General features: G+C 53.6%; 2 protein-coding genes across 5 annotated transcripts; one reads left to right on the forward strand and one right to left on the reverse strand.

Annotated features, from left to right (window-relative positions):
- The first annotated feature begins 259 nt into the window (after positions 1-259).
- On the forward strand, positions 260-16,158 carry Kcnh3 (potassium voltage-gated channel subfamily H member 3). Its single transcript, XM_027396518.2, has 15 exons — positions 260-335; positions 1,585-1,818; positions 2,188-2,322; positions 3,116-3,249; positions 3,668-3,911; positions 4,121-4,278; positions 4,368-4,575; positions 7,365-7,649; positions 7,870-8,069; positions 8,489-8,738; positions 12,028-12,245; positions 13,364-13,695; positions 14,524-14,630; positions 15,385-15,461; positions 15,556-16,158. The coding sequence occupies exons 1-15, from the start codon at positions 260-262 to the stop codon at positions 16,156-16,158; spliced, it is 3,261 nt and encodes a 1,086-aa protein (XP_027252319.1).
- A 320-nt stretch (positions 16,159-16,478) lies between these two features.
- Mcrs1 (microspherule protein 1) lies at positions 16,479-27,042 on the reverse strand. 4 transcript variants are annotated; one of them, XM_027396520.2, is made up of 17 exons: positions 26,831-27,042; positions 26,567-26,699; positions 24,880-24,999; positions 24,562-24,738; positions 24,297-24,435; positions 23,843-23,981; positions 23,148-23,306; positions 22,891-23,000; positions 21,593-21,701; positions 21,193-21,331; positions 18,843-18,918; positions 18,535-18,563; positions 18,324-18,416; positions 18,081-18,163; positions 17,839-17,926; positions 17,455-17,582; positions 16,479-16,884 (listed from the first exon to the last, which is right to left on the reverse strand). In XM_027396520.2, the coding sequence occupies exons 4-17, from the start codon at positions 24,602-24,604 to the stop codon at positions 16,798-16,800; spliced, it is 1,422 nt and encodes a 473-aa protein (XP_027252321.1). In that variant the 5' UTR covers positions 24,605-24,738; positions 24,880-24,999; positions 26,567-26,699; positions 26,831-27,042; the 3' UTR covers positions 16,479-16,797. The 4 variants fall into 4 exon arrangements, with proteins under 4 accessions (XP_027252321.1, XP_027252322.1, XP_027252323.1 ...); XM_027396521.2 differs by lacking the exon at positions 24,562-24,738 and having other exon boundaries at positions 26,831-27,036; XM_027396522.2 differs by lacking the exons at positions 24,562-24,738; positions 26,567-26,699; positions 26,831-27,042 and adding an exon at positions 25,969-26,384.
- Positions 27,043-27,828: the final 786 nt, after the last annotated feature.

The raw sequence follows: 27,828 nt of genomic DNA on the forward strand, positions 1-27,828 counted from the left end.
GCGCGGTGGCCGCGGGGCCTGCAGCCCGGAATCCGTGGGCGGCGAGGGGTCGCGCGCCATGCGCCCAGCCCCGACGGCGCGGACGCCCCCTCGCGCGCCGGCCGCTGGTGGGGCTTGCAAGCCTGGGCCGGGCATTGCCCCCCGACGGCTACTCTAGGGGGCGCGGGGCCCGGCGGGGGGCGGCCGAGCCAGGCGCCCTCCCCGGGCGCTGAGTCCCCGCGCCCCGGAGGGATGGGGCAGGCGTCCACCGCCGCCTAAGATGCCGGCCATGCGGGGGCTCCTAGCGCCGCAGAACACCTTCCTGGACACCATCGCCACGCGCTTCGACGGGACGCGTGAGTCAGGCCCTAGCCCCCTAGCTGCCGGGGAGCAGTCCACTGTCCGAACTGCCACCTGCTGCTTGGCGCCCACCGGTCTCCCCTCTTCCTCACCCCTTTTGAAGCCGGGGCCATCCTCTCATTCCAGTCACTTCAGGTTTCCCGGAGGTTTTCAGGGTCAACACAGCTAGCAGATGTCCCTAGGCGCGGAGGGCCTGGGATGATTTAATAGCCCATTCCCCTTCTCAGACCAGGCGCTGTTGCAATGGCCGAATGCGGTGAAGCGCAGCACCAGGGCCGGTGGACAGCGCAGAGGGCTCAAAGCCCAGATTTAGAAATAAGATTTGCAAAGGAAGATAGAGTAGGCGGGATTCAGCAGATACTCTGTGTGCAAGCCCATCGCACAGCCTAAACACATCGCTTGGAATGCTTACCCAGCCCCAAAAATGAGCTTGGGGACTCCCATCGGGACTGGAGAAGTTTGGAAAAGGCAACTTGAGCTCCCAGATTCTGGGTTCCTCGGCTCTGAATACAGGGAAACATAAAAACAGGGTCCCTCCCCCTATCACTCCCAGCGGGGCTTCCCAGTTCTAACTAGCACCCTCCCTCCTGGTGTAGACAGCCCATAGGAACTCATCACTGAGCTCTCCCTCCCCCCACCCCAGACTTCTCCATCTGCTTTGGGCTTGAAGCCTGCTGATTCAGCACCCCTCATTCCCCCAATACATGCTTGGCTCCAGGCTCTGTTCAGTCACTATCCATACACCCCCATTCTTGAGAGCATTCACTGGTTCCTGAGCCAGGGCATGCAGCGAGGGTGCAAACACAGCATAGGATGGACGGTGGCCTGGGTTGTTTCCCAGACCAAGTGGGTCTCTGTGGGAGGAGCCATACAGCCAACCTACTTATCCAATTGGTGGGTGAGCCTGGCACAAGCACAGGTGGGCCTAGCAGGGGCAGTCTTTGGGAAACCCCTAACCCCACCCCTTATTCAAACTGCTCAGGCCACACTCCCCAGGGCACAATGCCACACAGGCTGCATTTAACACACTACATTGACTTGTGCTGATCCTCAAACACTCTCATACACATTCAGCCGGGAGTTGACCCTTGGGGATATTGACACCCAGACATGCTTCATTCATAAACAGATCTTGGCCAGTACACACAGCACCCCTGGGGTATGAAAACCCACCCTTGGTAGGTTTTGTGGTAGTTGAAGGTGCCCTTCAGTTCATGCTTTCCTCTGAGAGGTGTTCTCTTGCAGACAGTAACTTCGTGCTGGGCAACGCCCAGGTGGCAGGGCTCTTTCCTGTGGTCTACTGCTCTGATGGCTTCTGTGACCTCACGGGCTTCTCCAGGGCTGAGGTCATGCAGCGGGGCTGTGCCTGCTCCTTCCTCTATGGGCCAGACACCAGTGAGCTGGTCCGTCAACAGATCCGAAAGGCCCTGGATGAGCACAAAGAGTTCAAGGCTGAACTGATCCTGTACCGGAAGAGCGGTAAGGCACCGTGGTACCAATTCAGCTCGCCTTCAGTGTCGCCTGCCCATTTATGGCCTTTCTTCCTTTCCTTTCCCATCTTCCCATCCCTTCCTCTGCCCCTACCTCTTGTCACACTGCCCCTTGTTCTAGTCTCAGCCTCCACTTACTTCTAATCCTGAGTTTCTCATATTCAGAAGGGGGCGGAAAGCACACATCTCAGTGTGTCTGGCAGCCGTGTCTTCTCTCCTTTGCTCCCTCGCCTAAGCCCCATCCTAAATGAACCCACACTGCTGCTGCCTCCCCAGGAAGCTCTGTTTCAGCTTGCTTCTGTTGTTACCTTAGGCGGGGCAGAGAATGGAAGGTAGCTAAGTCTGTCTCTTTGCCTAGGGCTTCCATTCTGGTGTCTCCTGGATGTGATACCTATAAAAAATGAGAAAGGGGAGGTGGCCCTCTTCCTGGTCTCTCACAAGGACATCAGTGATACCAAGAACCGAGGAGGCCCTGACAACTGGAAGGAAAGAGGTGGGGGCCATGGCCGGTTGATTGAGTCACCTAGGCTTGGACACCGGAAGCCACCAGCCCAGGCAGGGCTATGACACCTAGTCCCCCAAACCATCCTGTGCTCACTGATTCCCACTGTCTCTGACAGAGTGGCCCGGCCTGCTCTGTTTGATGTCCTGGGATGAGAATCTTGTCCAAATCTGGTAGTTGAAACGAAGTTGATGTTGTTAAATTAATGTTACTCAGCAAACAAACTCTGCCGGTGGGGAGGGGGGTGCTAGGAAGTTCTTTCCCACAAACTGACAGTGCCACGCATATACTCACCTGCCTCCTTTCCACACAGCATGCCTGATGGCAAAGTCCCCTCCAAGGGCTGGGCCAGGCCTTCCAGGTCACAGAGCTATCATTAGGCACTGGTCCAAGACCTCATTGGTATTGGGGAATGCTGGGAGTTCAGCCCATTCTCACTGCTCTATCCTACTTGGTCCTGGGTTTACCTCTTCTCATTGTCAATCTTCTGAGCTTCCACGCCTCTGCTGGAAGCATCCCACTGGTTCTGTGTCTTGAGACCTTCTTAGAAACTTCCTCTCCTGGGGCCTTTCTCCTCTGACTCCTTTTATTGTCTTGCTGGATCCAGACTGGCAGCTGACCCTGGAACTAGTATACTGAGTGCCCCTGGGACTACACAGCTCTGATTGACAAGTGACCCAGTGACTAGACAAAGGGTCAATGAGCCAAATCAGTCCACGGACTAGCAGCTGGGTGTCCTATACCCAGGATTCTATTACCAGCACAGGACCCTCTTTCTCTGCAGGTGGTGGCCGGCGCCGATATGGTCGGGCAGGAACCAAAGGCTTTAATGCCAATCGGCGGCGGAGCCGAGCTGTTCTCTACCACCTCTCTGGCCATCTGCAGAAGCAGCCTAAGGGCAAGCACAAGCTCAATAAGGTGGATTGAGCACCTGGGTGTGTGTTTGGTGTGGGGGCAGGGTTGGGCAGGCTGAGGAGAGCTGGGAGGGGAGCTAAGCCACTTCAGAGTGAATGCCAAGAAGCTACTCAGTTTCCATGAGCCCTTTGTGGGTGGAATCAAAAGAGGAAATATGTCATGTCTGATCCATCAGATGTTCTAAAACACCTTGGCTTTGGAGTCATGGGCCTGGATTCAATCCTGGCTCTACTCCTAAGCAATTTTTTGGCTTTGGCTAAGTTGGCTAACCCTGTCCTCAGCCTTCTGGTCTATAAGTAAGACCCATGTCAGGGACACATTGAGAGTGCAGAGAGAGAAAGGAGATGAATGCTGGCCTAGACATGCTCCTGAGTCTGTCCTGTCCTTTCTTCTCTACCTGGACCTGCCCCTTCTCACTCAGGGAGTGTTTGGAGAGAAGCCAAATTTGCCTGAATATAAAGTCGCAGCCATCCGGAAGTCACCCTTCATCCTGCTGCACTGTGGGGCTCTGAGAGCCACCTGGGATGGTTTTATCCTGCTTGCCACACTCTACGTGGCCGTCACTGTGCCATACAGCGTGTGTGTGAGCACAGCACGGGAGCCCAGTGCTGCCCGTGGCCCACCTAGTGTCTGTGACCTGGCGGTGGAGGTCCTCTTCATCCTTGGTATGTGTAATGTGTGCCCGCTGCTCCACTCAGGGCCAGCCCCTCACCCCCAGACTTTTGTAGGGATCATTCTTTGCATAGTTTGCAGTGCTCCACAAGCTTAGTCAGGTCACCAATGTGAAGGGCCTGGGGCAGGACCAAGCATTGAACATGTAGGTACCCAGTGGTAAAGAGCCGTATCCCACTGATGTCTGCCCCTTTTCCAACAGATATTGTGCTGAATTTTCGAACCACATTCGTGTCCAAGTCAGGCCAGGTGGTATTTGCCCCAAAGTCTATTTGCCTCCACTACGTCACCACCTGGTTCCTGCTGGATGTCATAGCAGCCCTGCCCTTTGACTTACTACATGCCTTCAAGGTCAACGTGGTCAGTGTGGCTGGGCTGGGTGGTGAGCTTTGGACTGATACCGGCAGGGCTAGAGTTGGCCTGGGCTGACCTCCCTTCCCCAATCTTAGTATGTTGGAGCTCACCTGCTGAAGACTGTGAGGCTGCTACGCCTGCTGCGTCTGCTGCCAAGACTGGACCGGTACTCACAGTACAGCGCCGTTGTGCTCACCTTGCTCATGGCTGTGTTCGCGCTGCTCGCCCACTGGGTGGCCTGCATCTGGTTCTACATCGGCCAACAGGAGATTGAGAGCAGCGAATCGGAGCTGCCTGAGATCGGTACAGCGGGCTGAGAGGAGGGTTGCATGCATGCCAGAGGAAGGATGGCAGGTGCCAGGATATGATCATCTGCACGTGGGGATGTTAGGGAAAGGGTGTGCACGGATGTGATGGCCACCACCGCGTGGGGACACTGAATGACTACCTGGGGAGTCCCAGTCACCCATAGTGTCCTCCTGATGACCAGGCCTAGATCACATTTCTCAAGTTCTTGCCCAGATGTAGAAGGCCAGGTAAGGACCAGCTGGCCTCATGGTTTCCTTTAATGCCATCCTTTTTGAAGCTTGTCCCCACAGCTTGTTCTCCCGGCCATTGCACCATTTGTCTGTCTTTCATATGTATCTGAATTCATATTTTCCCTGAGCCTAAAAAACAGCCTTCTTATCCTCCCTCCTTCATTTCACCTGGCTGCTCCGGCTCCTCCTTCCACTAACCACCCACTCAATCTTAACTCTTGCTGTGCCTTTCCGCCCTCACCTCTCCGTGTCACCCACAAGGTTGTGATTTTCTAGGACTAAACCCCAGTAAGGTTATAGCCCCTTACTGCTAGCCACACTCTCGCTGTGTGAGGTACGGCCCTAGGCTGAGCCCCTCTTCCCAGCACCTCCAAGTCCCACAGACTCCAGACAGGTTGTTTGTTTGTTTTCAAGACAGGGTTTCTCTGTCCTGTCTGGCTGTCCTGGATCTCACTCTGTAAATCAGGCTGGCCGCCTGCCTCTGCCTCATGAGTGCCGGGATTAAAGGCGTGAGCCACCACTGTCCAGCTTCCAGACAGGTTTCATTTGCATCTCTCCTCCTCCTTCCGCAGCCCATGGTGTCACCATAAGGGCATCACAGCTCTCGACCTTCCCATTTAGCCATTCTGTGCCAGCCAGTCTAACATCTGGTGCACCCCAAACTGAGCACACCTTTCTTCCACACTTCCAGCCCTCTGTCAGCTTCTCAGTAACTGAAATTTGTTGAGTTTCCAGCTGCTTGGGTGACCTCTCATGTCCTGTGACCTCAGAGGGGTCACCAGTCAGTCTTAGAACTTGCTCTAATCAGTTCCCCTGAGATGCCGAGGTTCCTACGAACCTTCTCCTTGCCAGGTGCATGGAGACAGTGTGTGCCCAGAGGATTTACTTGGCAGCTCCCCTGAGTCCTCTAGTTGCTGAGCATGTGGAAACAGGGACACTCCAGCTCATTGGCACTTGCCTTTCCCAGGGGAGTCTATAGTACAGGCAGCTCTGGGTCAGCAACCACCCCAACCCTGTCTCCCCATCATCTCCAAGCAGCCCCAAAATACCATATTCTCAGATGAACCCCATTCTTTGCAACTGATCCAGGCACCCTTGGTCCAGAGCCCACACAAGATGGCTCAGTGAATGAAGGTGCTTGCTGCCAAGCCTGGCAGACCTGAGTTTGCTCCCCAGGTCAACATGGTAGAAGGAAAAGAACCAACTTCTACACATTGTCCTCTGACTTCCACATGCACACACAGAAGGAAGGGAGGAAGGAAGGAAAGGAAAGGAGAGGGAGAGGGAGGGAGGGAGAGAGGAGGGGGGAGAAAGAAAAAAGAAGGCAGATAGGTTAAAAAAAAAAAAAAACACCTCCCTGTCTTTTAAGGTTAAGCACACATATCTCATCTTCCAGGGAGCTGTTGAGCCCCCACCCAGTAACCCTTAGGTTTAACCCCCTCTCTTCTGGCTCCTCCCTGATATAGCTCTGATAGAACCTCTGTCCCTCTGCCGAAGCCTGCCACCCTGTGCATTCAGCTACTGAGGGAATGGGTGTGGATGAGAGGAGAGGTTTGAGGGCCTCCAAGACTGTGTGCAAAAAAAAAAAAAAAAAAAAAAAAAAAGCTGGGGGAGTGTGGCCCAGAGTCTGTATGTATGTTGACCTTGTGAACTTGCACTTGCTCCCTTCTCCAGTGTCCAGAGGAGACTGGGTAAGTTCAGTCTCTGCCCAGTAGTCCATCCTGGCCATGTGTGTGCAAGGAAGACTATCTGTCTGGGAGGCCATATGGGTGTGAGGGCACATGCCTGTGTGATTATGCAAGTATATATGGAGTTATCTGTGTGCAAGGGTGTCCCCACCCCTGCCTATGTGTCAGTGTCAGTCACCTGTGGTCATTAGTGTACAAAGGCCTTTTTAGTGCAAGTGGGCATGGTTGTGGCTGGGCATCTGTAGGGTGTTTACATGTGTGTCCTTGCCTCCCCCACTGTGTGGGGCCTATATGGCACCTCAGTGGCATATGTGTGCACACATCCATGTGGGCATGTTGGTAACAGCATATGTGAGACAGGGTGGTTTGTGAGGTTGAGGGGCAGGGCATATCTGGATGGGCAGGGGCGGGGTTTTCAGTAGCAGATGGCATGGACAAAGAAAAAATAGTGAGTGGACAAGGCAGAGGAGGTGGCCTCAGCTATCCAAACTTGGGGACCAGGCTGAGACTAAATTCAGTGAGATGCCATCCCTACCCCAGCCTCTTTGCCTGATCACTCCTCTCCTCCCATTGGATGCCTTCTGCGAGATTGACAGCAGCCTTGGAGAAATGGGTATGATTCTCCTTACTCTGTCAGTGGCACCAGCAGGATCTGGCTGTGGAGCCTGGCAGCCTTTCTCCTGTGCTGTCTTGCTGAGAGTTGAAGGGATAGATAAGGATGTGCTGTGTTAGCAGAGAAGAGACAAGGTGATAGAAGCCACAGGGGTGAGCCTGCATTTTCATGCTCCCCGCTTTCAGGGTGCCAGCTGTGTCCTCAGAACAGCAGAACTGTCCTGCTCTTTCAGTCACCCCTCCTCCTTCCCAGGCTGGCTGCAGGAGCTGGCTCGCAGGCTGGAGACCCCCTACTACCTGGTGAGCCGAACTTCAGATGGACGGAACAGCTCTGGCCAGAATGAAAACTGCAGCAGCAGGAGCAGCAGTGAAGCCAACGGGACTGGGCTGGAACTTCTGGGTGGTCCATCCCTACGCAGCGCCTATATCACCTCCCTGTACTTTGCGCTCAGCAGTCTGACCAGTGTGGGCTTTGGCAATGTGTCTGCTAACACAGACACTGAGAAGATCTTCTCCATCTGCACCATGCTGATTGGAGGTGAGGCTCGGATGTGGCTTTCTGGGCCCCTCCACGCCTGTTTCCCTATTTCTCTCAGGGTCCCTACAGTTAGAGATTCTTCTACCCTTGGTGGTCCACCACACCAGGGCTGGGAGGGATACCCACAAACCCTGCCTAAGAACATGGGGACAGGCAGGGAGCAGAGGACAGGCTCGCTAGCCAGGCCTGGAGGTGACCCTTCCTCTCCACTCTTCCCCAGCCTTGATGCATGCAGTGGTGTTTGGGAATGTGACAGCCATTATCCAGCGCATGTACGCTCGCCGATTTCTGTACCACAGCCGCACCCGTGACCTGCGAGACTACATCCGCATCCACCGCATCCCCAAGCCCCTCAAGCAACGCATGCTTGAGTACTTCCAAGCCACCTGGGCTGTGAACAATGGCATCGACACCACTGAGGTGTGGTGGCCTCCTAGGCTGCTCCTTCTAGACTTTTGCTTCCTCAAGGGGTTTGTGCTTGGCCTCAACAATCAGGAGTGGAGGTGTGGGTGGGTGGGGAATGCAGAAGTTTGGTTTTTCCTGGTTCTCTTGCAGGGACAGAATCCACACAGTAGACAGAACAGAACCCTCATTGGGTCTGCAGGTCCTGTGCTCACTGATGTCAGAGTCTGAGGCCAGGAGAAGGAAAGGGGCAGGGAGGGGGCTGCAAAGAGCTTTCTTCCATTGACTGAATCCTACACACCTTAGTGATATTCAGGAGGCCCAGGCCTCCTTCCATTGCCCCCCTCTTGCTCCTGCGGTTGGAAATGGTGGAGAGAGCTGGTTGGAGGGGGCCTCCTCCCCTGCTACCATAACTCTCCCCTACTGCCTGCCTCCAGCTGCTGCAGAGCCTCCCAGATGAGCTTCGAGCAGACATCGCCATGCACCTGCACAAGGAGGTCCTACAGCTGCCGTTATTCGAGGCAGCAAGCCGTGGCTGCCTGCGGGCACTGTCGCTGGCACTGAGGCCTGCCTTCTGCACACCTGGCGAGTACCTCATTCACCAAGGTGACGCCCTCCAGGCCCTCTACTTCGTCTGCTCAGGTTCCATGGAGGTCCTCAAAGGTGGCACCGTGCTCGCCATTCTAGGTTTGTGTGAGGGGAGAAGGGGTGCTTGGGGGGGGGCGGGGGCAGTCATGTGTCTAGGGAATTCATGGCCATTCTGCAGAAAGAAATCAGAGAAGGGGTACACACAAAGCCACTGAGGGGAGAAACAGACAGAATAGCCAGGAACTAGAGTCCTACACACTGCAAAGATTAGTCAGTGACCGCAAGGTCACACGGGAAGAGACACTGAGATGAGGCCAGTGAGGAGTCTGGCTTTTAAAGAGAGCCCAAGCATGACTGGATGGAGACACAGTGGAGGAAAGTGCAGGGGACAGTTCTCTAGTAGGGTGGAAAGAAGGCTGGACACAGCAGGCCTCAAGCCCAGATGTGTGACAGCAGAACCCAGCCTTTAAGTGACAGGGTAGACTCACTCAGATGAAGAGCACTCTTCCTTTGGCAGAAGAGAGAGGGGAAGTGAGACTTCAGTTTTCTAAATGAGGACAGGAGGTCACTTCTGTAGAGGGGACATCACTAAGCACAAGCGCCTCGCAGTGGACTGTCTGCCCCGCTCTTCCATGCCAAGACTTTGGAAACTCACGAAAGGGAACTGAGCACAGAAAAGTGACACAGCTAGGCATTGGCCAGTGGGGCTGGAACCCAGCTGTCCAACTCAATCTCACAGTGTTACATGGTCTACTGGGTGCCTTGGGAGAGCCAAGGCCACACAAAGGAAGCGTTTCAGGAGGGCCGGGTGTGTAACACAGGTGCCAAGAAAGTACATCCAAGCGCTCAGGGAAGCACAGCCCTGCACTTACGAAAATCCAGTTAAGGAGCTGCACTGTGCAGCCATGGCAGACTCTTGGTGATAAACTTGGAGGGCAAGGAATGAAGACCAGCCTAAATAATCCAGGCTGGTTCATGTGGTCACATGGAAGGGAGATGATGGCCAAGCCACAGCCAAGTCCTTGCTGTGGGGACAGCTAGAACCTAGAGGTGTGGGCTACAATGAAGACTAGGACACAAAAGAACACATAAGGTGGTGGTGTGATGCTGGACATTGCAGCAGCTACTGGGGGTTCATTTTTGTTCCTTGAGGAGGGTCCTCCAATGGCCTTAGATAAAAGAAATGCTGCCGGGGGGCTCAGAGCCCAACCAAGATGACAGACTGCTAAGGAACTTATTTTTCTCATTTTCCATGAGCACAGATTCTGAGCCTAGATGTGGTTTATACTGGAACTGAGAAAATGGAGTTATGGCCAGATACGGCATATGCCTAGAGTCCAAAACAGGTAGAACACTGGGGCAAGAGAATCACTTGAGCCCAGGAGTTGTAACCGGCTTAGGCAGCACAGCAAGACCATCTGAAAGAAAGATGGAGTGAGGCAAGGGAAAGAAAAAGCAGAGAGAGGGGTGAAGGAGTGAGGGAGAGAGGGAGAGAGGAAGGCAGGCAAACAGGCTTAGTGAGCACAGGGTTAGCATAGCAAGCACAAGACCCTGGATTCAATCCCCAGTGTTACATAAAACCAGGTGTGGAGGCACGTGCTGGTCATCCCAGCACTTGGGTGGCGGAGGCAGGATGATCAGGAGTTCAAGGCCACCCTAGATGGCATAGTGAGCTTGAGGCCAGCCTGGGATAAATGAAACCCTGTTTCAAACAGCAGAAGGAAAACAAAAATAAATAAATAAGGAAAGAAGATAAGAGTTGCACCACAAAGATGTGGCTGCTAACCCTTGAGGAACTGAGTTACAAGCATGGCCAGGAGCCCTTGATAACTCAACTGGAGAAATTAGGAGGGTGGAAAGGCAAAGTGTGACAGCCGTAGACTAGTTAGAGCAGAACTGTCGAAATGGTCACTTGGTAGTTGTGAATGTCCAAAAGAGTGCCTGGCTCTGGTCCTGTTCGAGAACTGACTGTTTTGTTCTGTGTGTGCTGTGTAGCCCGGTCTGGCCCTCAGCTTGCTCCTATTGTAGCTTCTGAGGGCTAGGAGTGCATGTGCCCAGCTGTGACCTGGTTTCTGCTTTGCTTTGCTTTCATCCCAGCCTCCCACCTGCCTCTTCAGCTGGGCATTCAGGTGCATCCAGCTGGCTCCTGGCAAGATGTGTCTGGCCCTGTAGACTACAGTAGTGATTCTGGCTCCAACCTGTTTGTGAACTGATTCAGCCAAGTGCTCCAAGAGGGTGGCAATTGGTGAGCCTGGAGGCTATGGCCTGGGTGCTAGTGGCAGGTCTCCGGTTACTGTTGACTTTGTCCTGCTACTCATTTTTGTATCACTTCTTTGATGAGGACAAAATGACACCTATCTTATTTCAGACGACACAAAAGACAGCTCCTTCCTTAAAATATCTTGTTGTAATCCAGACAGCTCGAAGGACCCAGGGACCTTCAAACCAAGAACAGAAAACTTACATGAGGAGCCTTCTGCACTCAGCTTTGAGCAAAACCCCATGGACATTTAGAGCCCTCTGGACTCCATGTGTGCTGACTGGCAACCACCTGTCTTGGCCCTAAGGCCTTGACCAACTGCCCTTTCTAATCTTTCTAATCACCTGGCTGCTCTGACAGGGGCCGCTGCCGTGGCCCATGCCCAGGTTGGGGATGAGCAAAAGGGAACAAGGGAGAGGAAAGCAATGAAGTTAGTTCACTGGTTGGCTCTATCAGGTGCCTGCCTCATCAAGATTGACTCACCCTTTCCATCAGGGCCACAGACCCACCCTCATCCAACATCCCCGAGGTTGCAGGACATGACATTATTTTATACTCACTGTTAGCCAGGTGGTAGTCTCAGCCTAGCACTGAAAAACCCTTCATAGACCCCTGTGGTGAGATCAAGGTGCTGTCCTCCTCACCCCTCTGTGTGAAGGAGGCAGCTCAGATCAGTGATAGAGACAGCATAGCCACTTGATATTTTGGGCACTAAACAGATACTGCCAAATTCTGGTTCATGGACAAGCCGCATCCAAATCACCTGTGGGCTTTTAAGAAAATCAGATTGTGAAAATAAAGGTTGGGCCAGAGCCTGGGAGTGTGATTGGTTTAATTTCCCCAGAGGAGTAGTCTAATTAACAGCCTGTCTTCGAACCACAGGAATTGATGACATCCCACTTAGATGCAGAGGTTTCAGCCCTCTGAATCTTGAGAGCCTGGGTCCCACTGTTCTTCATTGTGCGCGCACGCGTGTGCGTGTGCGTGTGCGTGTGAGTGTGCGAGTGCGAGTGCGAGTGAGACTTGGGGATCATGCCACAGCCAGCCCCTTGTCCTTCCCTCTGTCTGCTGTCTACAGCCCATCTCCCCTCCCCTAGTGGCTTGCTAACTTTGGCCTCCTCTCCTCAGGGAAGGGTGATCTGATCGGCTGTGAGCTGCCTCAGCGTGAGCAAGTAGTGAAGGCCAATGCAGACGTGAAGGGGCTGACATACTGCGTCCTACAGTGTCTGCAGCTGGCTGGGTTGCATGAGAGCCTCGCCCTGTACCCTGAGTTTGCCCCACGCTTTAGCCGTGGCCTCCGAGGGGAGCTCAGCTACAACTTGGGGGCTGGGGGAGTCTCTACAGAGGTGAGGGCGCTGGGTACATGCATGGAGGGGATGGGGTGCCAGGGAGCAAATGAAGTGAACAAAGTTGAGGGAGTAAAGAGGGCAAGTGTGGGTTTGTGTGAAAGCTGCACACGCACCAGAACACACATACACACACACACTCACACACACACACACACACACCTGCCTCAGGGGAAGGGATAGAAGTCAGTCCAAGCCAGGGCATAGTGGCACACTTTTTTAATTACAGTACTCAGAAGTCAGAGACAGGTGAATCTCTGTGAGATCAAGGCCAACCAGTTCTATGTAGTGAGTTCTAGGACAGCCAGGGCTACACAATAAAGAGACTCTGTCTTAAAAAACAAAAACACAAGCCCGTGCAGCTTAGTCCTCCCTGACATCCTGGGCTCTGACCAAAACAAATCTACTGTGAAGGGAGCCACATGCAGTTGCTAAGCTGCAAAACCCTGTGAGCTGCAGGTGGAGGGTGGTCAGAGACGGCATCAGCCCTGGAGGCCCTTGCCTCTGCATTGTTCAATAGCATGTCCTGACGGTATATTAGTTACTGTCCTGACGGTGTATAACATAACCAGGGCAACTCCCAGAAGGAAGGTTCACGGTTCCTGAGGGATGACTCAGCAGCAGGCATGATGGTAGGAGCCGGAAGCTCACATCCTTACCACAGGCAGGAAGTGGAGTGAAGTGGAAGGGTTAGAGACTTTGTTCTCTCAGAGTTTACCAACCTTCATTCAGCAAAGCCACACCTCCTAACCCTCACCAAAAGGCCATCGACAGGAGACCAACTGTTCAAATGCCTGAGACTGTGGTGCAGGGGTGGCTGGGGGGTAGAGGGGTGTCGCATCTCTTGTTCGAACCATCACAGAGGTCTTGGGGTCTCTCTGGATTGTTACTAGCCCACGCTGTATAGTCCTGTTAGTCTGGAGGACCAAGTAGAGGGGTGTTACATCCACAATTGAGTGGGATTTGGGGGTGACCTCATTGTGGCAGCCGTGCAGCAGGTGACTTCCACCAGGGCATTTTCCTCTTCCTGGGTTGTCTTTCCTGTGCCTTGGTAGAGGAGGTGAGTGACACACAGCAGTGGCCATCCATCCTGAATCCCTGTTCCCCTCTGTCCCCAGGTGGATACCAGCTCCCTGAGTGGTGACAACACCCTCATGTCCACACTGGAGGAGAAGGAGACAGATGGGGAGCAGGGACACACAGTCTCACCAGCCCCAGCAGATGAGCCCGCCAGTCCCCTGCTGTCACCTGGTTGCACCTCCTCCTCCTCAGCCGCCAAACTACTGTCCCCACGTCGAACTGCACCCCGGCCACGTCTAGGTGCCAGAGGGCGGCCAAGTAGGGCAGGGGTTTTGAAGCCTGAGGCTGGCCCCTCTGCTCATCCAAGGACCCTAGATGGGCTGCGGTTGCCCCCAATGCCATGGAATGTACCCCCAGACCTGAGTCCCAGGTGAGCAGGCCCTGGACGTCATGGCAGGACTGCGGTGATAGGACAGAGGTACGGCTAGGCACACCCGTCTGAGGATTAGCCATTTTTATTTTTGAGACTATGTTCCCAGGTTGTCCTCCATGTGACCCTCCTGCCTCTGCCTCCTGAGTGCTGACATTATATATGTGCACCATGCCTGGCTTCACATTTTTAAAAAAGACTTCATTTTTGCCGGGCGTTGGTGGTGCACGCCTTTAATCCCAGCACTTGGGAGGCAGAGGCAGGCGGATCTCTGTGAGTTCGAGGCCAGCCTGGTCTACAAGAGCTAGTTCCAGAATTGGCTCCAAAGCCACAGGGTTTTAAGACTTCATTTTTAATGGAAGGGGGCAGGGGACTGTGCACATGAGTACAGGTACCTACAGAGGCCACAAGAGGGCATTGGGTCCTCCTGGAACTGCAGTTACAGGTGGTTGTGAGCTGTTCTATGGGATTTCTCTGCAAGAATGAAACAGGCTTTTAACTTCAGAGGCATCTCCAGCCCCCATCCTTCCATCTTCATCTATCCAGCCTTCATTATCCAAACCTGCCTCCTCCAAGAAGCCTTTCCTGATTCCCGCAGTGCCACCACCTGTTAGCAGGAGGCTGACCCTGAACTCTTGCTGTTTTGTTACTCCAATTTGCTCTTCAGCTAAAACGCAAGTTCCCAGGAGGGGCCTGTGCTAGTTCTTAGGATGTCCAGGTCCCCCACATAGCCCTGAGCTTCTGCAGCTGACACATGTGATCACTGGAACATCCCATCCAGATGCCACGGTGGTTGCCTCTCATCTGATTTATTTGTTGGGTTCACAGGGTCGTAGATGGCATTGAGGATGGCTGTGGCTCTGACCAGCACAAGTTCTCTTTCCGAGTGGGTCAGTCTGGCCCAGAATGTAGCAGCAGCCCCTCTCCGGGACCAGGTACTGGGCCGGGGGTGGGGGGTTGGGGAGGATGGGGGTGGCGGGCAGAGTGTTGGTGGGCACCCCATTTTCCTCACAGACCTCAATCACTGTGGTGTGTCTGAGCCTGGTGGTAGAGGAGCTGGCAGGGACAGCCTGCCTGGATGCCTTCTCTGGCTGGTGATGACTGAATGCAGACTTGGATACCTGCCCTGTTGGCTCTAACTGTATAAGTTCAGCATCTTGGTCCAGCTTCCTGTCTATAAAATGGGTTGTTATGCATGTTAGAGAATGTCCTTGCTGCCCTTAGCACATGTCTTCCTGACTGGGAGGAGAGCTGGAAAGACAGATAGACAGCCTAGAAAGTGAGGAGTGACAGCACATATTCTAGGACAGAATGAGGGATAGATGCAAAGAACAACTTCCAGCTAGACATGGTGGCATATGCCCGTAATGCCAGCACTAGGGAAGTGGAGGCAGACAGGTCAAGACCAGCCTTGGCTATTCAGTAGATCTGAGGGCACCATGGGCTATGAGATTGTCTCATCATCTGTCCCATAGAGGCACAACTTCCTTCAGGGAGGAGAGCACAGGACAGTGTTCCTCAGGGCTGCTGGGATGTGTTTTCATGTTGCCGACAATTTAGGCAAAATTTAGCAACTTGACCAAGGCCAGAAGGGCGCTGGGTGAGCCTGGGCAGTGTTCTAAGAGGCCGGGCCTGGATTCTAAACTGTCTCTTTTAGCAACTCTGGCTGATAACCTATCCTTTCCACAGAGAGTGGCCTGCTCACCGTCCCCTTGGGGCCCAGTGAAGCCAGGAGCACAGACACACTGGACAAGCTGCGACAGGCGGTGGGTGGATGAGATGGGAACAGGGAGGGACAAGCAGGTTCTGCTGAGATGGCTGGCCCACTGACCTTGTGACCTCCCGCCCCCCCCCCCCAAGGTGATGGAGCTGTCTGAACAGGTGCTGCAAATGCGAGAGGGACTTCAGTCACTTCGCCAGGCTGTGCAACTCATCCTGGTGCCCCAAGGGGAAGGCCAGTGTCCCCGGGTATCAGGAGAGGGGCCATGCCCAGCTACTGCCTCTGGGCTCCTACAGCCGCTGCGTGTGGACACTGGGGCATCCTCTTACTGCCTGCAGCCCCCAGCAGGTTCTGTCTTGAGTGGGACCTGGCCTCACCCTCGTCCAGGGCATCCCCCTCCCCTCATGGCCCCCTGGCCCTGGGGTCCCCCAGCATCTCAGAGCTCCCCTTGGCCTCGAGCCACAGCTTTATGGACCTCCACATCAGACTCGGAGCCCCCTGGCTCTGGAGATCTCTGCTCTGAGCCAAGCACCCCAGCATCACCCCCTCCTTCTGAGGAAGGAGCTAGGACTGGGACCCCAGCACCTGTGAGCCAGGCTGAGGCTACTAGTACTGGAGAGCCCCCTCCGGGGTCAGGGAGCCGGGCCTTGCCCTGGGATCCCCACAGCCTAGAGATGGTGCTCATTGGATGCCACGGTCCTGGCACAGTCCAGTGGACCCAGGAAGAAGGCACAGGGGTCTGACTGCTGGCCAGAGGTCAGTACTGCAAACCATCACCACCTGCTGCTCGGCCTAGCCTCACAGCTGTGCACTGCCCACTGGCTCAGGGCAGGGAGCCCGGGAAAGGAAGAGGCTTAGCCTAGCTTCAGAGGGTGAGCTGGTGCCTCAGGCAGGCCCCAGACTAGGGGTCCACAGGTTCTGCTCCACTGACCTGCTTGTCCCCCCTCCACCAGATGGAGGCAGAGGCCTGAGGACAAGGAGGGGTTCTGCCATTCCTTGCATGTGCCCGTCTCCACCTGTCCTCATGTTTTTTATATTAAAAAACATAAAAAATAAAAGAAACTACTTTGGAACTTGGTGCTTTTTATTTACAAAACGAAAAACAAAAAGGGAGGAGACTAAAGCTGATCCCCTGGAGACACAGGAGTGATGTGGCAATGGTGGGGCTCTGGCTCTGGGGAGGCACAGGGGTCCTAGCCTCTCCTGGCATCCCCATGGTGATCCCACCTTGCTTCAAAGGCTCAAATCAATGGGCCAGCAGTTGGGCCTCCACTACCCACTCTGGGTAGAGGGTTTTCCAGGAGCCTGAGTTCCCAGCTCAAGGGAGCTGGAATGACAGGGGAAACTGAGGCCAAAGAATGCCCTGGTTTCTGCTACCCGCCTCACTGTGGTGTGATCTTGGCAGCCTCAGCCCGGATGAGGGCAATGAGGTCCTGGTTGATGAGGAAGACGAATCTCAGGCTGGCGATCTGGGCAGGAGAGAAAGATGTCTCAGTGCGTAAGTAGGACAGGACATCCATGGGTTAGTCTGTCATGCACTAGGTGACACACCCTTGTGGTAGAATATTATTTTAAGGTGTGTGATTTTTGTTTATGCTGCATTTGTGTAACTCTGTGAAGCTGTTACTTTGCCTGTCTAAATCACCTGATGGTCCTAGTAAGAGCTGAATGGCCAATAGTGAGGCAGGGGCAAGGATGGGCAGGGTTGGCAGGAAGAGAGGATAAATAGGAGAAAAGAAGAGGGGGGCAGCAAGAGAACAAGGAGAGAATGTTGGGGGCCAGGCAGCCAGCCACCCAGGCATGAAGTAAGAAGAAAAGTAAGCAATACAGAAATAAGATAAAAGCCCAGAGGTAAAACATAGACAGGCTAATTTAAGATAAGAAACGCTGGCTAGATATAAGCCAAGCTAAGGCCGGGCACTCATAACTAAGATAAACCTCCAAGTGTGACTTATTTGGGAGCTGGGTGGTGGACCCCTCAAAAAGGCCAGAGTAAAACTTTGCACTACATATCCTAGCATTCTCCATCCCCAACTCACCTCCACCACGGAGTTGTTGCTAAGCCGCCACTTGGAGCCACATAGCACAGGCCGGCCATCAATGTAGATGGGCCGCCGGCCCTCATTGGCGATGAAGAAGTCACCATTGTTTTTCAGCTTGATGACACCTGCAGAGGAAGAAAGGAAAGGGGATGACAACATGGAGACAGCCTGGAGAGAGCTACAGGTCTCTCTGCTTCCTGCGGATGAGGCCTCGAAGGCACTTGAGATCCCCTGGGTAGGGCTCTCAAAGCACCAACTCCTTTGGCCTGCCTCACTAATTCATGAGGGTTCCTTAGGCACATGGCCCAGGGCTGGAAAGGCCAGGAGAGGTTGGGAGGATGTACCCACACTGTTCCCTGCTAGAGTGGCAGGAGGCTATACCTTGCTTTCGGGAGATCTTCCAGGCTGGACCTTCTAGAGACAGGTCGACATCAATCTGGTTGTCCTTGGTTGCTCTGCCCAGGGTGATCTGGGAAAATGAGGGAGGTGAGGGCTCAGATAGAGAATGAGGGAAAGGAGCCCCACCCAGGGCAGGGCAAGAGGAGAAAACAGGGACTGGGCAGAGAAAGGGACAACAAAGGAGGGTGCCTAGGCAGGGTAGGAACAGTGCCAGCCTGTCTTACCTCACGAGAACGCATTAGGTATCGCACCATGCGGCCCCGCAACACTGCCAGGGTCTGGTTGTCGAAGTCTGGAGAGCTCATGCCTGAGAGAAGAACAGGGTCAGCAAAGTAGGAAAGGCCCAGCCCTGAGTTGGGCGGGGAGACAGGGAGGTCTAGCAAACAGCACACCCAAAGAGGCAAGAAAAGGGGCCCAATGGGACAATGGATGCAAGAGTATACTCCCTGGTCCCTGAGCCTCCTCACCTGTGATACTGTCCACTAGCACCTGCCACTTATGCAATTCCTGTTCCAGCTGCCGGATCTCTCGTTTCTGGCGCCGGTCAGCCACCGTCAGCTCTGAGGTGAAGTTAAGTTGTAAGAAGGGACACTTTGATGCCACGAGAACCTTGAACTGGTCCCCTCCATTTCAGCAAGAGCTCCCACTCCCACACTGTCCCCAGCAGGGTAGACTTACCATGCTCCAGGACTTCATCTCGCATGTCCCTGAGTGGTGAAAAGGATGAATCAGGCCCACTATCAGGCTCTGCTACCTGGCCCACTAGGGCACCCCAGGCTCTTCAGCCAAGGGGCTCAGGAAGTTGTCTAAGCCCTGGCCTAGCCCTGGGACTGGGGTGGGGAGAAGGGGAAGGCAGTGAGCTTAAGCGGCCCCCATAGGAGAGGGTGCAGCAGGGTGGCTAGGCCCAGCAGCTGCACCTGAAGCTATGTCTGCTGGGCAGCCTGGGGTGGCCAACAAATTGGAGTCGACCCTCTCCGGGAACTCACTTGAGCTTACTGTCGTCAATCAGGTCCTCTGCATCAGAGAAGTTTAGCACTTGGTCCCCCTTGGGCAGTGGCTGCACTGAACAAACAACAGAGGAAGTGTAAATGTCCAGGTTTCTATTCCAGCCCTGATGCCCAACAGCCAGGTGAGCTGAGAGGGCAGGCTGCAAGGACAGAGACTTCTGGAGCCAGAGCCACAGAGAGAACACAGTCCCAAGTCGGTGGCACTGTGACTTGACATAATGCATCCTGCCACTTAACTTGGGACAGAGGTGGTTCAAGACGAAGGAACTATAGCTGACCTGCATAGGCTTGTGGTACATGGCAGGCTTACTCCTAAAGCCTCAAACTAAGCAATGGGGGACTGCTCAGCTTCCTATACATGTGAGGGAACAGATACCAGATGGCAGATGAAGCTCTGACCCTAGTTGGGGACAGCCAGAAGCCAAGCTTCTCCCCAGATTTTGTGCCCCCCCCCCAGAGGCATGCACCATTGGAAAGCACAGGCCGAGAGCTGCTTCATTGCAGCTCTGTAGGGAATGACCTCCTTATGGGACATGAAATTAACTTTATTGCTTTTAAAAGACAAAACGGAGCAGGACAATACTAGAACCCACCAAATATATTCTGGAAAAATACTGTTTCATGGAAGTTTTCAACTATTTCTGTTGAGAATGAAAGAAACCAAGGTGCCTAGAATATAAGAACTTGGGATTTCTGCCCAGCTGTGCCAAGGCTACAATGGTGCTCTGTTGCAGGGCAGCCTGCAGCTGCCAGCTTGGGGGGTGGGAGGGTTGCATAGGAGGCAAGAGACTGTGGAGACAGAGGAGTGGGCTCTCTGGTCACTGCCACCAAGCTGCCTTCCATCAGGTCTGCCTGAAATCCATGACTCTAAATGTGTGACTAACCTGCTGGAAACTAAGCTAAGGAAACTGTCTGATCCTTGGGACACCGGGCTCTAAGCAACGAGAAACAAATTCCCACACAAAGACTCTTGGAGGAAAAAATTTATATAACCTTTAAGATAAGGCTTTCAGTGAACAGAATAATTTCTAAAATGATGACAAAGAAGCAGAATTTGGTGGTACAACTCCAGAATTCCAGTTCTTGGGCGATAGAGGCAAGAGGTCAGCCTGGGCTGTAGAAAACCAAGCCTCAAAAAAACAAAAACAAAAAAACAAAAAAACAAAACAAACAAACAAACAAAAACCAAAAACCAAAAAAAAAGCCAGGCGATGGGGCACACCTTTAATCCCAGCACTGGGGAGGCAGGCAGGCGGATCTCTGTGAGTTTGAGGTTAGCCTGTTCTACAGATTGAGTTCTAGGACAGCCAGGGATACACAGGGAAACCCTGTCTTGACCCACGCCCCCACCCCCCCTCAAAAAAAAGACAAGCCGGCTTTAAAATAGTAAAAATAAATGTCACCTAGCAAATGTTTTCTGGGAGGATTCAGTGATGAGTAAGGCTGCCAGCCCCTGGACCACTAACCTGTAGGACAGATTTCCTACAATCCTGCAGGAGGCGACCTTTTATAACTACAGCTGCAGGAGCATACTAATGCAGCAAAGGGCCTCACTTTCAGAGTGTGAAGAGCTATGGTGGTGTGGTGCACCATGCAGCAGGCAGCGGATTCAGGCACCGAGAGTGTGCCTAAACCACTGACACCAGAGCCTGGCTCACCAGTTCTCCTACAGGGTTCCTGCAGCCTAACCAGGCGGCTTTCCTAGCACTTGTCCTCCAGAGAAGGGGAGCCTGATGATGAGGAGGTGGCAGAAGGCACTCCAGCCCTCGGGGAAGAAAAAAGATGGGGGCCTAGATATGAAGTTCCACTGGGGAGTCCTGGGTCTAAGCTACCTGACAACACAGACTCCTTGGTCCACAAATGGAGGAGGACACAGAATGGTGACAGGGCAACTTTAAAGGTAGTCGTTATCTCTGGGGTGAGAAACATGGGGAAGAGTGACTAAAGATGGACATGCCCAGTTTGCTCCAGTTTTAATACTACCTGTAAGTAATAGTATACTAATGTGCTGTTTATGTGATGGCAAACTATGCCAAGAAATAAAACAGAAGACCCTGAAACAAGAAGTAGGAATAACTGCTGTTAGGACCTTTGGCCCAGGGTACCGGGCAAGCTGGCTTCCCTTCCCACAATGCCAAAGGCCCTGACAGCTCTACAAGGAAGCAAGTTTTGTTGCTGCTGTTTTTTTGCAAACTGAGGTGCAAAGGACACTAGGGTCTGCTGAGGACTCTATTACAGGGCACAGGCAGGCAGATGTGCCTGCAGCACTTCACACATGCTCTTACACCTTAACACCTGGCTGCTCACGCTGCAGTTCCTGGGGTGTTACCTGTCTGGTCCTCAAGTAGGTAATACTGTCTCATGAGCTGCCAGTGGGCCTGCAGAGCCTTGGCAGTACGGGTCAGATAGAAGGCATCAGGGTGTCTGTGCAGCAAGTCCTGGAAGGTTTCCAAGGTAGGCTGGCTGGTCTGGGAACAAGAAATACGCTCTTCATGCCAGGATTTTCACATCCCCACCCCATCTCTGTCCCCAAGCCCTCCTAAAGACCTGGAAGAGCAAAAATCACCCAGGGGGGCAGGCACAGTTTCTCCCAAGACCCACCACAAAGGCCCCTGCAGATGTGTTCATCTGCATGTGTGTGCAGACCATAGACAGGGCAGGCATGACTCCCCACGCTGGTGCTTTTCCAAGTGATCCAGCCTGTACCCTGTCCCAGTCCTCAACCTTACCGATCCTACTTTGCTCAGCAACTGCTCTTCAGCCTTGCTAAACAGGGCCTTGCTCTGAATGGCTGCAATGGCTTCTGGGTGCAATTGCCTCATGGCCTGGCAAGCCAGCCTGAGCATGGAAAGGAATAAAGGGCAGACTGAAAGGAGGAGTCAAATAATCTGGGGTTCCTACTCCTCCTAAACCTGTAAGCCTTTGGGACTTAGAGATCTCAAGCCTAGAGGTCCTTGGTAGAAATAACCTGACGCTTAGCATAGTACCAGGGTATGGTCCAATGAATGAAGAGGCTATTCACTACATGAAGCCATATTCTCTAAAGACCCAAGTGTGGTGGCATATGCCTGTACCTCCAGCCTGCAGGAGATGGAGGCAGGAGGTCTGTTCAAAGTTCAAGGCCAGTCTGGGCTATACAGTAAACTCCAAATCAGCAAGGTATACATTGTAAGACCTGGGCTCAAAACAAGCAAACAAGAAATGCCTGGGGGGCTGGGGTGGGGTGGGGAGGGGAGAAGAGGCCTGGCTCTGAGATACCTGGAACCAGCTGTAAGTCTCTTTCCAGTCCTTCCTCAGTACCCAGCTAAAACTGCCACTCATTAAGCACTGCCTATTGCCTCCTTTTCCTATGCGGAGGCCAGCTTGTTTTCTGGTGTCTCTGGGCTGTGGCTACAGCTTAAGTGGGAGGATGGCAGGGCTGTGTAGGAGTAGAAGATTGCGTTCAGCATCAAACCAAGCATTGAGGACACTGAATTAAGTGACTGAGGAGGAGTGTGCTGCCTATGTACATGAGCTTATTTGAAAGTCTGCTAAAACTAGACAAGTCTTGGGGCTCTTTTGTTGTCGTCCCCCCTTCTGTTTTTCAAGACAGGGTTTCTCTATGTAGCCCTGGCTGTCCTGGAACTCACTCTGTAGTCCAGTTTGCCTTCGAACTCAGAGATCTACCTGCCTCTGGGAGCTCAGTTCCCTCTTCATATAAGAACTGTGAGAGGCCAGTGTGGAAAAATTGAGGTGACTGACACTGGTGGACCTGGGGTTCCTGGCACTTGTTTCCTACACTGCCTTCTTCTCTACCTTCAGACTCTGTTGCTTCCCTCCCTCCCTCCAGGACTAGAAGGAGCTAGAAGAAGTAGCTTCTCTGTAAAACCTGGCAGGTCCCCAATTATCCCAGAGGACGCAAAGTACCTAGTCCTGACTCCCAAGCCCTTCCTTTGGGCCCTGGAAGAATCTGGCTCTCCTATACCTAGTTCCAAATTTGGGTCCCCAGCAGCTCCCCCCCACCCCCCACTGGAGTCAGCCCACTCACTTGGAGATGACAGGGTCGTAGAGTAGGGCGTACCAACGCTCTTGAACTTCCCGCAGGGTAAATCGGCAGCTGAACTTCACACCCAGGTGCACAGATGTCAGATCATTGGTCTGCAAGACCCAGACTGGTTTGCTTCAGCCACAGCAATAGGAAAAATCCTTCCCTTGGAAGTCATAGGGTCCTACTAAACTAGTATAGGGGTTGGGATTTGCAGGGTAGGGGAGAAGGGAGCCCCAGTCCCATGGTGGGTGAACTACCTGCAACACAGCATTGATGAGTAGGAGGTCATCTGCAGGCTTCCATCGGCCCAGATCCTTGGTCACCTGAAGTGGCTGTTTGCTTTTCTTCACACGCTTAGTGAGTCCTGGGGTTGGGGCAGGGCTGGGTGGCACAGGAGTACTAGGGGCCTTGGATACCTGGGTACAGAACAGGACCACAATGAACTCAAAGCTGATATCAGAAAAGCTGGGGTTTCAAACTTACTGCTTCACATACCGTGACAGCTGCAAGCTCAGGCAACACCAGGGAGCCAAGCTGAGACTTTAGCTTTCCAATACCCACCCCCACCAAATTACTTCTACATAATTCTTGACCAGATGGGGTCTTCTCTCTGCTTGTGGTACCCTCGAGTTGAGAATGTTGGGTGGGTGGGGAGGATACCAGGGAACTACTCTTGCTGGTGCACTGTCTGGGGCCAGAGCAATGCCACCTGGGGGTTATTTTTACACCCTGCAATGCTGGGAACAAGCTGTCTGCTCCCAGAATAGATACATGCTCCCTGCCTCCCACACCGAATGTGATACAGGATGCACTGGCAGAGTGAGGAGTGCAGCAAGAAAGGGAGGAGGGAAAGATAGCGGGAAGGGGTCTAGAGTGGGGGCGGGGCAGCCTCATCCATCTGGGAAACACACCCCCCAGCACACTCTGGCCCCAAGAAGTACCAGTTCCTTACCTTCTTCTTCTCACTGGAGGAGGGCTCACTCCCCGAACAGCGGCCTGATTCCACTCCACTGGCCCCCTTCACCCGGGTAGAGGATTTGGCCAGGCTGCTCTCTACCAGCTCATCATCAAATTTTTTCCGTTTGATGAACCTGTAGGAGGTCTTTCTCTGTCAGCCACTGGTACCCCGACCCCCAGCCTCAAAGAACAGGCTCCCAGTGGGAGCTGACTGCCCAGCTGCCTTCACTTTCCACCAGTCCTTGGCTCAGTGGACAGGGAATAACCAAATGCTAGTCCTGAGGTGACAGGCCAGAGACTGTAACTGCCATTAGGAGGGATCAGCAGGGAAAAGCTCAGGCTGTTGGGACACCAGGCAGGCTCCGGTGGCCATTTCCAACAGAGGTTAAGGCATGTAGTACCTCATCCCACGAGCCTACCCGTTCCCAGTCTCCATTAAACGGGATTACCTGGAAGAGCTTCTGCGTTTAGGGATAGTACCCAGGGCCTGGGACGAAGCTCGCTTCTGTCCTGCCAGTGACTCTTCATCCTCTGAACGGCTAGCAGTGCCTGATGCCATCAGGGATGAATCTAGCAGCCCCTGGGAATCTAGAAAAAGAGAAATGGTGAACTCAGGCTTCCCAAGTGCCCGCTGCACATGGGAACCCCCTTTTTCAGCTTGAGGTTTTTAAGGTGGGAATTCCCTGGCCATCCAGGTCCCATCTGGGCTCAGACCTGGCCCAGACCTTCCACGCTGGGATAGTTCTCCCGATGTCATGTCGTGCAGCACATGGTGCTCAGGTCAGACTGGTGATGCCGACACACCAGGCTCTGGACATAACTGTTCCCTCTGCCACCAAAAGGTGGTGTGCTAAGAGCAGCAGCTCAACAGCAAGTCAGTCAATTGTGGCTCTGCCGAGAGGTGCACAGTTAGTGCTGGCCCAGGGGGAGGTGACAATGCCCAGCTAGGACCGAAAAGACACTTGTACAAGGCCCGGGGGAGAATCAGCAGATGCTTGGTGCATCTGGGGAGCGGGCCTGACCTCTTATTACCTTTGTCCATTCTCTCACAGTCCCAAAGCCACTGGATCCAAACCACAGGGCTAGGAGGAAGGGTCCCACAGGCTCATCCAAGGTTTCTGACCAAGTGAGCTTAGATGCCGGGAAGAGAGTCTGCAAAGGAGAAACAGGGCTCCTTCAGGCTCAGGTCTCTAACGGACCAAACCTACTTCCCACCTCCTTATACTCAATCATGTCCCCCATCTCCTAAGGTAGGGAGGATACATGAGTGGAGAGAGGCATAAAGGGTCTCTCTCAATTACACTGAACAATCAGTAGCTGCTACCTTTAATCCCAGTACCTGGAGGCAGAGGCAGGTGGATCCCTGTCGAGTTTGAGGCCAGCCTGGTCTACCCAGCAAACCAGGGCTATGTAGTGAGAGCCTGCTTCAAATAATAAAAACAAAAATATAAGTAGCTATGTGGAAGTCACTGAAACTTTGGAGAGTATGACAATAGGTGCAGACAAAAGACATAAGTTTAGAGACCCCGCTAGTTTTACCAGCAATTCCCAAACGAAGCATCTTGACTGTCAAACAGAAAGAGTCAAGGGGTTCTTGGCTCACTTTTCTCTTCAGCTGCCCACTGACATCACCAGCACTAACCCTTCTCCCAGGCCACAGCCGGGGAGGACAGAGAATCTCAGTGTCTCACTACATCGTTTTCCCCCTTCCATTTGCAGTTCTTACGTAAGTGGGTGGTGGTTTGGCCCTCTGAATGTGGGTGCCAGTTAGGAGGCTTGGGCAGTCTATGGGACCTCTAACAGTGGAACCAGGATTTATCCCTAGTGCTCAAATGGACTTAGGGAGCCCATTCCCTATGGAGGGATACTATTTCAGCCCAGATACATGTGGGAGGGCCTAGGCCTCCCCCAAATGATGTGACAGGCTTCGGTGATCCCCCGTGGAAGGCCTCACATTCCTTGGGGAGCGGGTGGGGATGGGTTGGTGGGGGCATGGGAGGATGGGAGGGAGAGGGAACGGGGAAGGGGGAATTGATATGTAAAATGATTGTTTCTAAATTAAAAAAAAAAAAAGGTTAACTAAAAGAAAAAAGGTGGTTTGGAAACTGTGTGAATACCCACCGCCTTGGGAGACCCGCTTGTAACCCACTGTACTCAGGTGCAGACTTCTGGAGGGCTCCGTCTGCAGACCCCGCCCCTTCGGACTCGGGGCTCTGCCCCCGAGGCCGCTCCTCGCCCCGCTCCGTAGGTTACGGCTGAGAAAGGCGGGCAGCACCGGAGAGGGTGAAGTCTCTTGCCTTCCTGCCCCTCCTCCCGCGAGAGCCCACCCAAGGTGAGGGATCAGTCCACGCCTGTTTCGGGGACTCTGGGGAGGAGTGGTAATTTAGTCAGCTCTGCAACTCCTAGCATTGCACCGATGAACCACGATGCGCTCGCAGTCTGGCTCTGAGCCCCACGGGCCGGTGACAGCGAACCAGGACCGACTCCCAGCAATTCTCACCCCTCCTCAAGCATGCCATCTTTGCGCATGCGTAACGCCGCAGGCCAGATTCCGGCCGGGTCCCACTCACGCATGCGCAGATTTTTCGGGGCGATACCGGGGCGGGGCCCCGAGTCTCGTTGGTTGGGGAGGGGGGGGTTGTGCCCCGCCGCACATTGTGAAACTCCATTTCACCCCATCTCTACTCGGAACACGAGGAGACGAACCGCGAGGTCTCACCATTCCTAGGCTGCCAGCTCCAACAATTTCTCCGCGGCGACAGGAGGAGCCGCAGGGCCAAAGCCGGCTTCCGTGAGATACATCTACTTCCGGGTTGCGAGCGAGAGGCTTGAGGGATCTTTTCCGGTTCGTCCTGGAAACGTGAGCGAAAGGGGCGTGGCTTAGCGGCCCAGTCGAAACCATTTCGCCGGAAGCCGGAAGTGAGACTTTCCCGATTGGAAAAGGCACGGAGGGAGGCATTAGGCCTTAACTAATTGTAGGCACCTGAGAAGTTTCCCGGTTCAAAGAGTAGCGGGGAGGGCGGGGCTTGCGGTGAGACCTAGCCTCGGCGACGCTGGAGTCCCGCCGTATGAATTTGAGCTCCGTAATGAGCACTAAGCTTGGAGAGTCTCCCAGGAGCGAGTTTTGTGTTGTTTGATCGGCCACTGTTTTTAGGTAAAAGTATTCTGTCAGGCCCTTTGGTAAGCACAAGACTTGCTCTAGCAGGGGAGAAATGGTGTGCAGGACGGCCAGGAAGATGCAAGTCTAAGGAGGATATGCAGAATGGAGGCGGAGTTTCCAAGGAAACGCCCCGGAGGAGCTGTGCCAGCCGGTTACATCAGATGGACTCCATCCACCTAGACAGTTGAGGGCAGTCGTGGGCGCCAGAAACCAACCGAACCACTTTCAGAGGACAGTGTTCCCTGATAAGAGAACTACTGGGAAGAACTAGGGGCTGAGAGATGCCTGGGAAAGCTAGGGAAACCGGACTATAATGGTTCCGTTTGTTTCATGCCCCTTTGGGGGGCACAAAAGCGTAGGAGCTGTGGCAGGCGTAGCTCCTTGGAAAAGCGTTTACTCAACGAGTCAGACGTCCTGAATTTAGGTGTCAAATGAACGACTTGCCCATCTTGAGTATGACAGTTTTATGGTCAGCTTCAAGTCCCCATTTAATTTACTGGGACTAACTTATTGAATGAGTGGGTACCTGTTTTATCTCCCCAGAAACGTTAACTTTTCTGGTACACAGTGTGCTGGTTAGAGTTTTGTCAACTTGACATTAGCTAGAGTCATCTGCGGAGAGGGAACCTCGATTGAGAAAATGCCTCCTGCACGCGGGTCTGTGGGACATTGTCTTGACTGGATAGAAGTAGGAGGGCTCGGCCAATGTGGGCGGTACTACCCCTGGGCAGGTGGTCCTGTTTTGCAAATGAAAGCAGGGTGAGCAAGCTAAGGAGAGCCTGTCAGTAAAGTTTCCTCCAGGGCTTCGGCTTCAGTGCCAG

Source organism: Cricetulus griseus, chromosome 2 (genome assembly GCF_003668045.3).
Source record: "Cricetulus griseus strain 17A/GY chromosome 2, alternate assembly CriGri-PICRH-1.0, whole genome shotgun sequence".
Taxonomy (NCBI): domain Eukaryota; kingdom Metazoa; phylum Chordata; class Mammalia; order Rodentia; family Cricetidae; genus Cricetulus; species Cricetulus griseus.

Excerpts from the sequence above, each read along its gene's own strand:
- Kcnh3 (XM_027396518.2), top strand. The coding sequence starts at position 260 with ATGCCGGCCATGCGGGGGCTCCTAGCGCCGCAGAACACCTTCCTGGAC. Across the intron at positions 7,650-7,869 it reads CTGCACCATGCTGATTGGAG|CCTTGATGCATGCAGTGGTG; the intron begins GTGAGGCTCGGA and ends ACTCTTCCCCAG. Across the intron at positions 15,462-15,555 it reads TGGACAAGCTGCGACAGGCG|GTGATGGAGCTGTCTGAACA; the intron begins GTGGGTGGATGA and ends CCCCCCCCCAAG.
- Mcrs1 (XM_027396520.2), bottom strand. The coding sequence starts at position 24,604 with ATGACATCGGGAGAACTATCCCAGCGTGGAAGGTCTGGGCCAG. Across the intron at positions 21,332-21,592 it reads TGCTGAGCAAAGTAGGATCG|ACCAGCCAGCCTACCTTGGA; the intron begins GTAAGGTTGAGG and ends TCTTGTTCCCAG. Across the intron at positions 18,164-18,323 it reads GCTAGTGGACAGTATCACAG|GCATGAGCTCTCCAGACTTC; the intron begins GTGAGGAGGCTC and ends TTCTTCTCTCAG.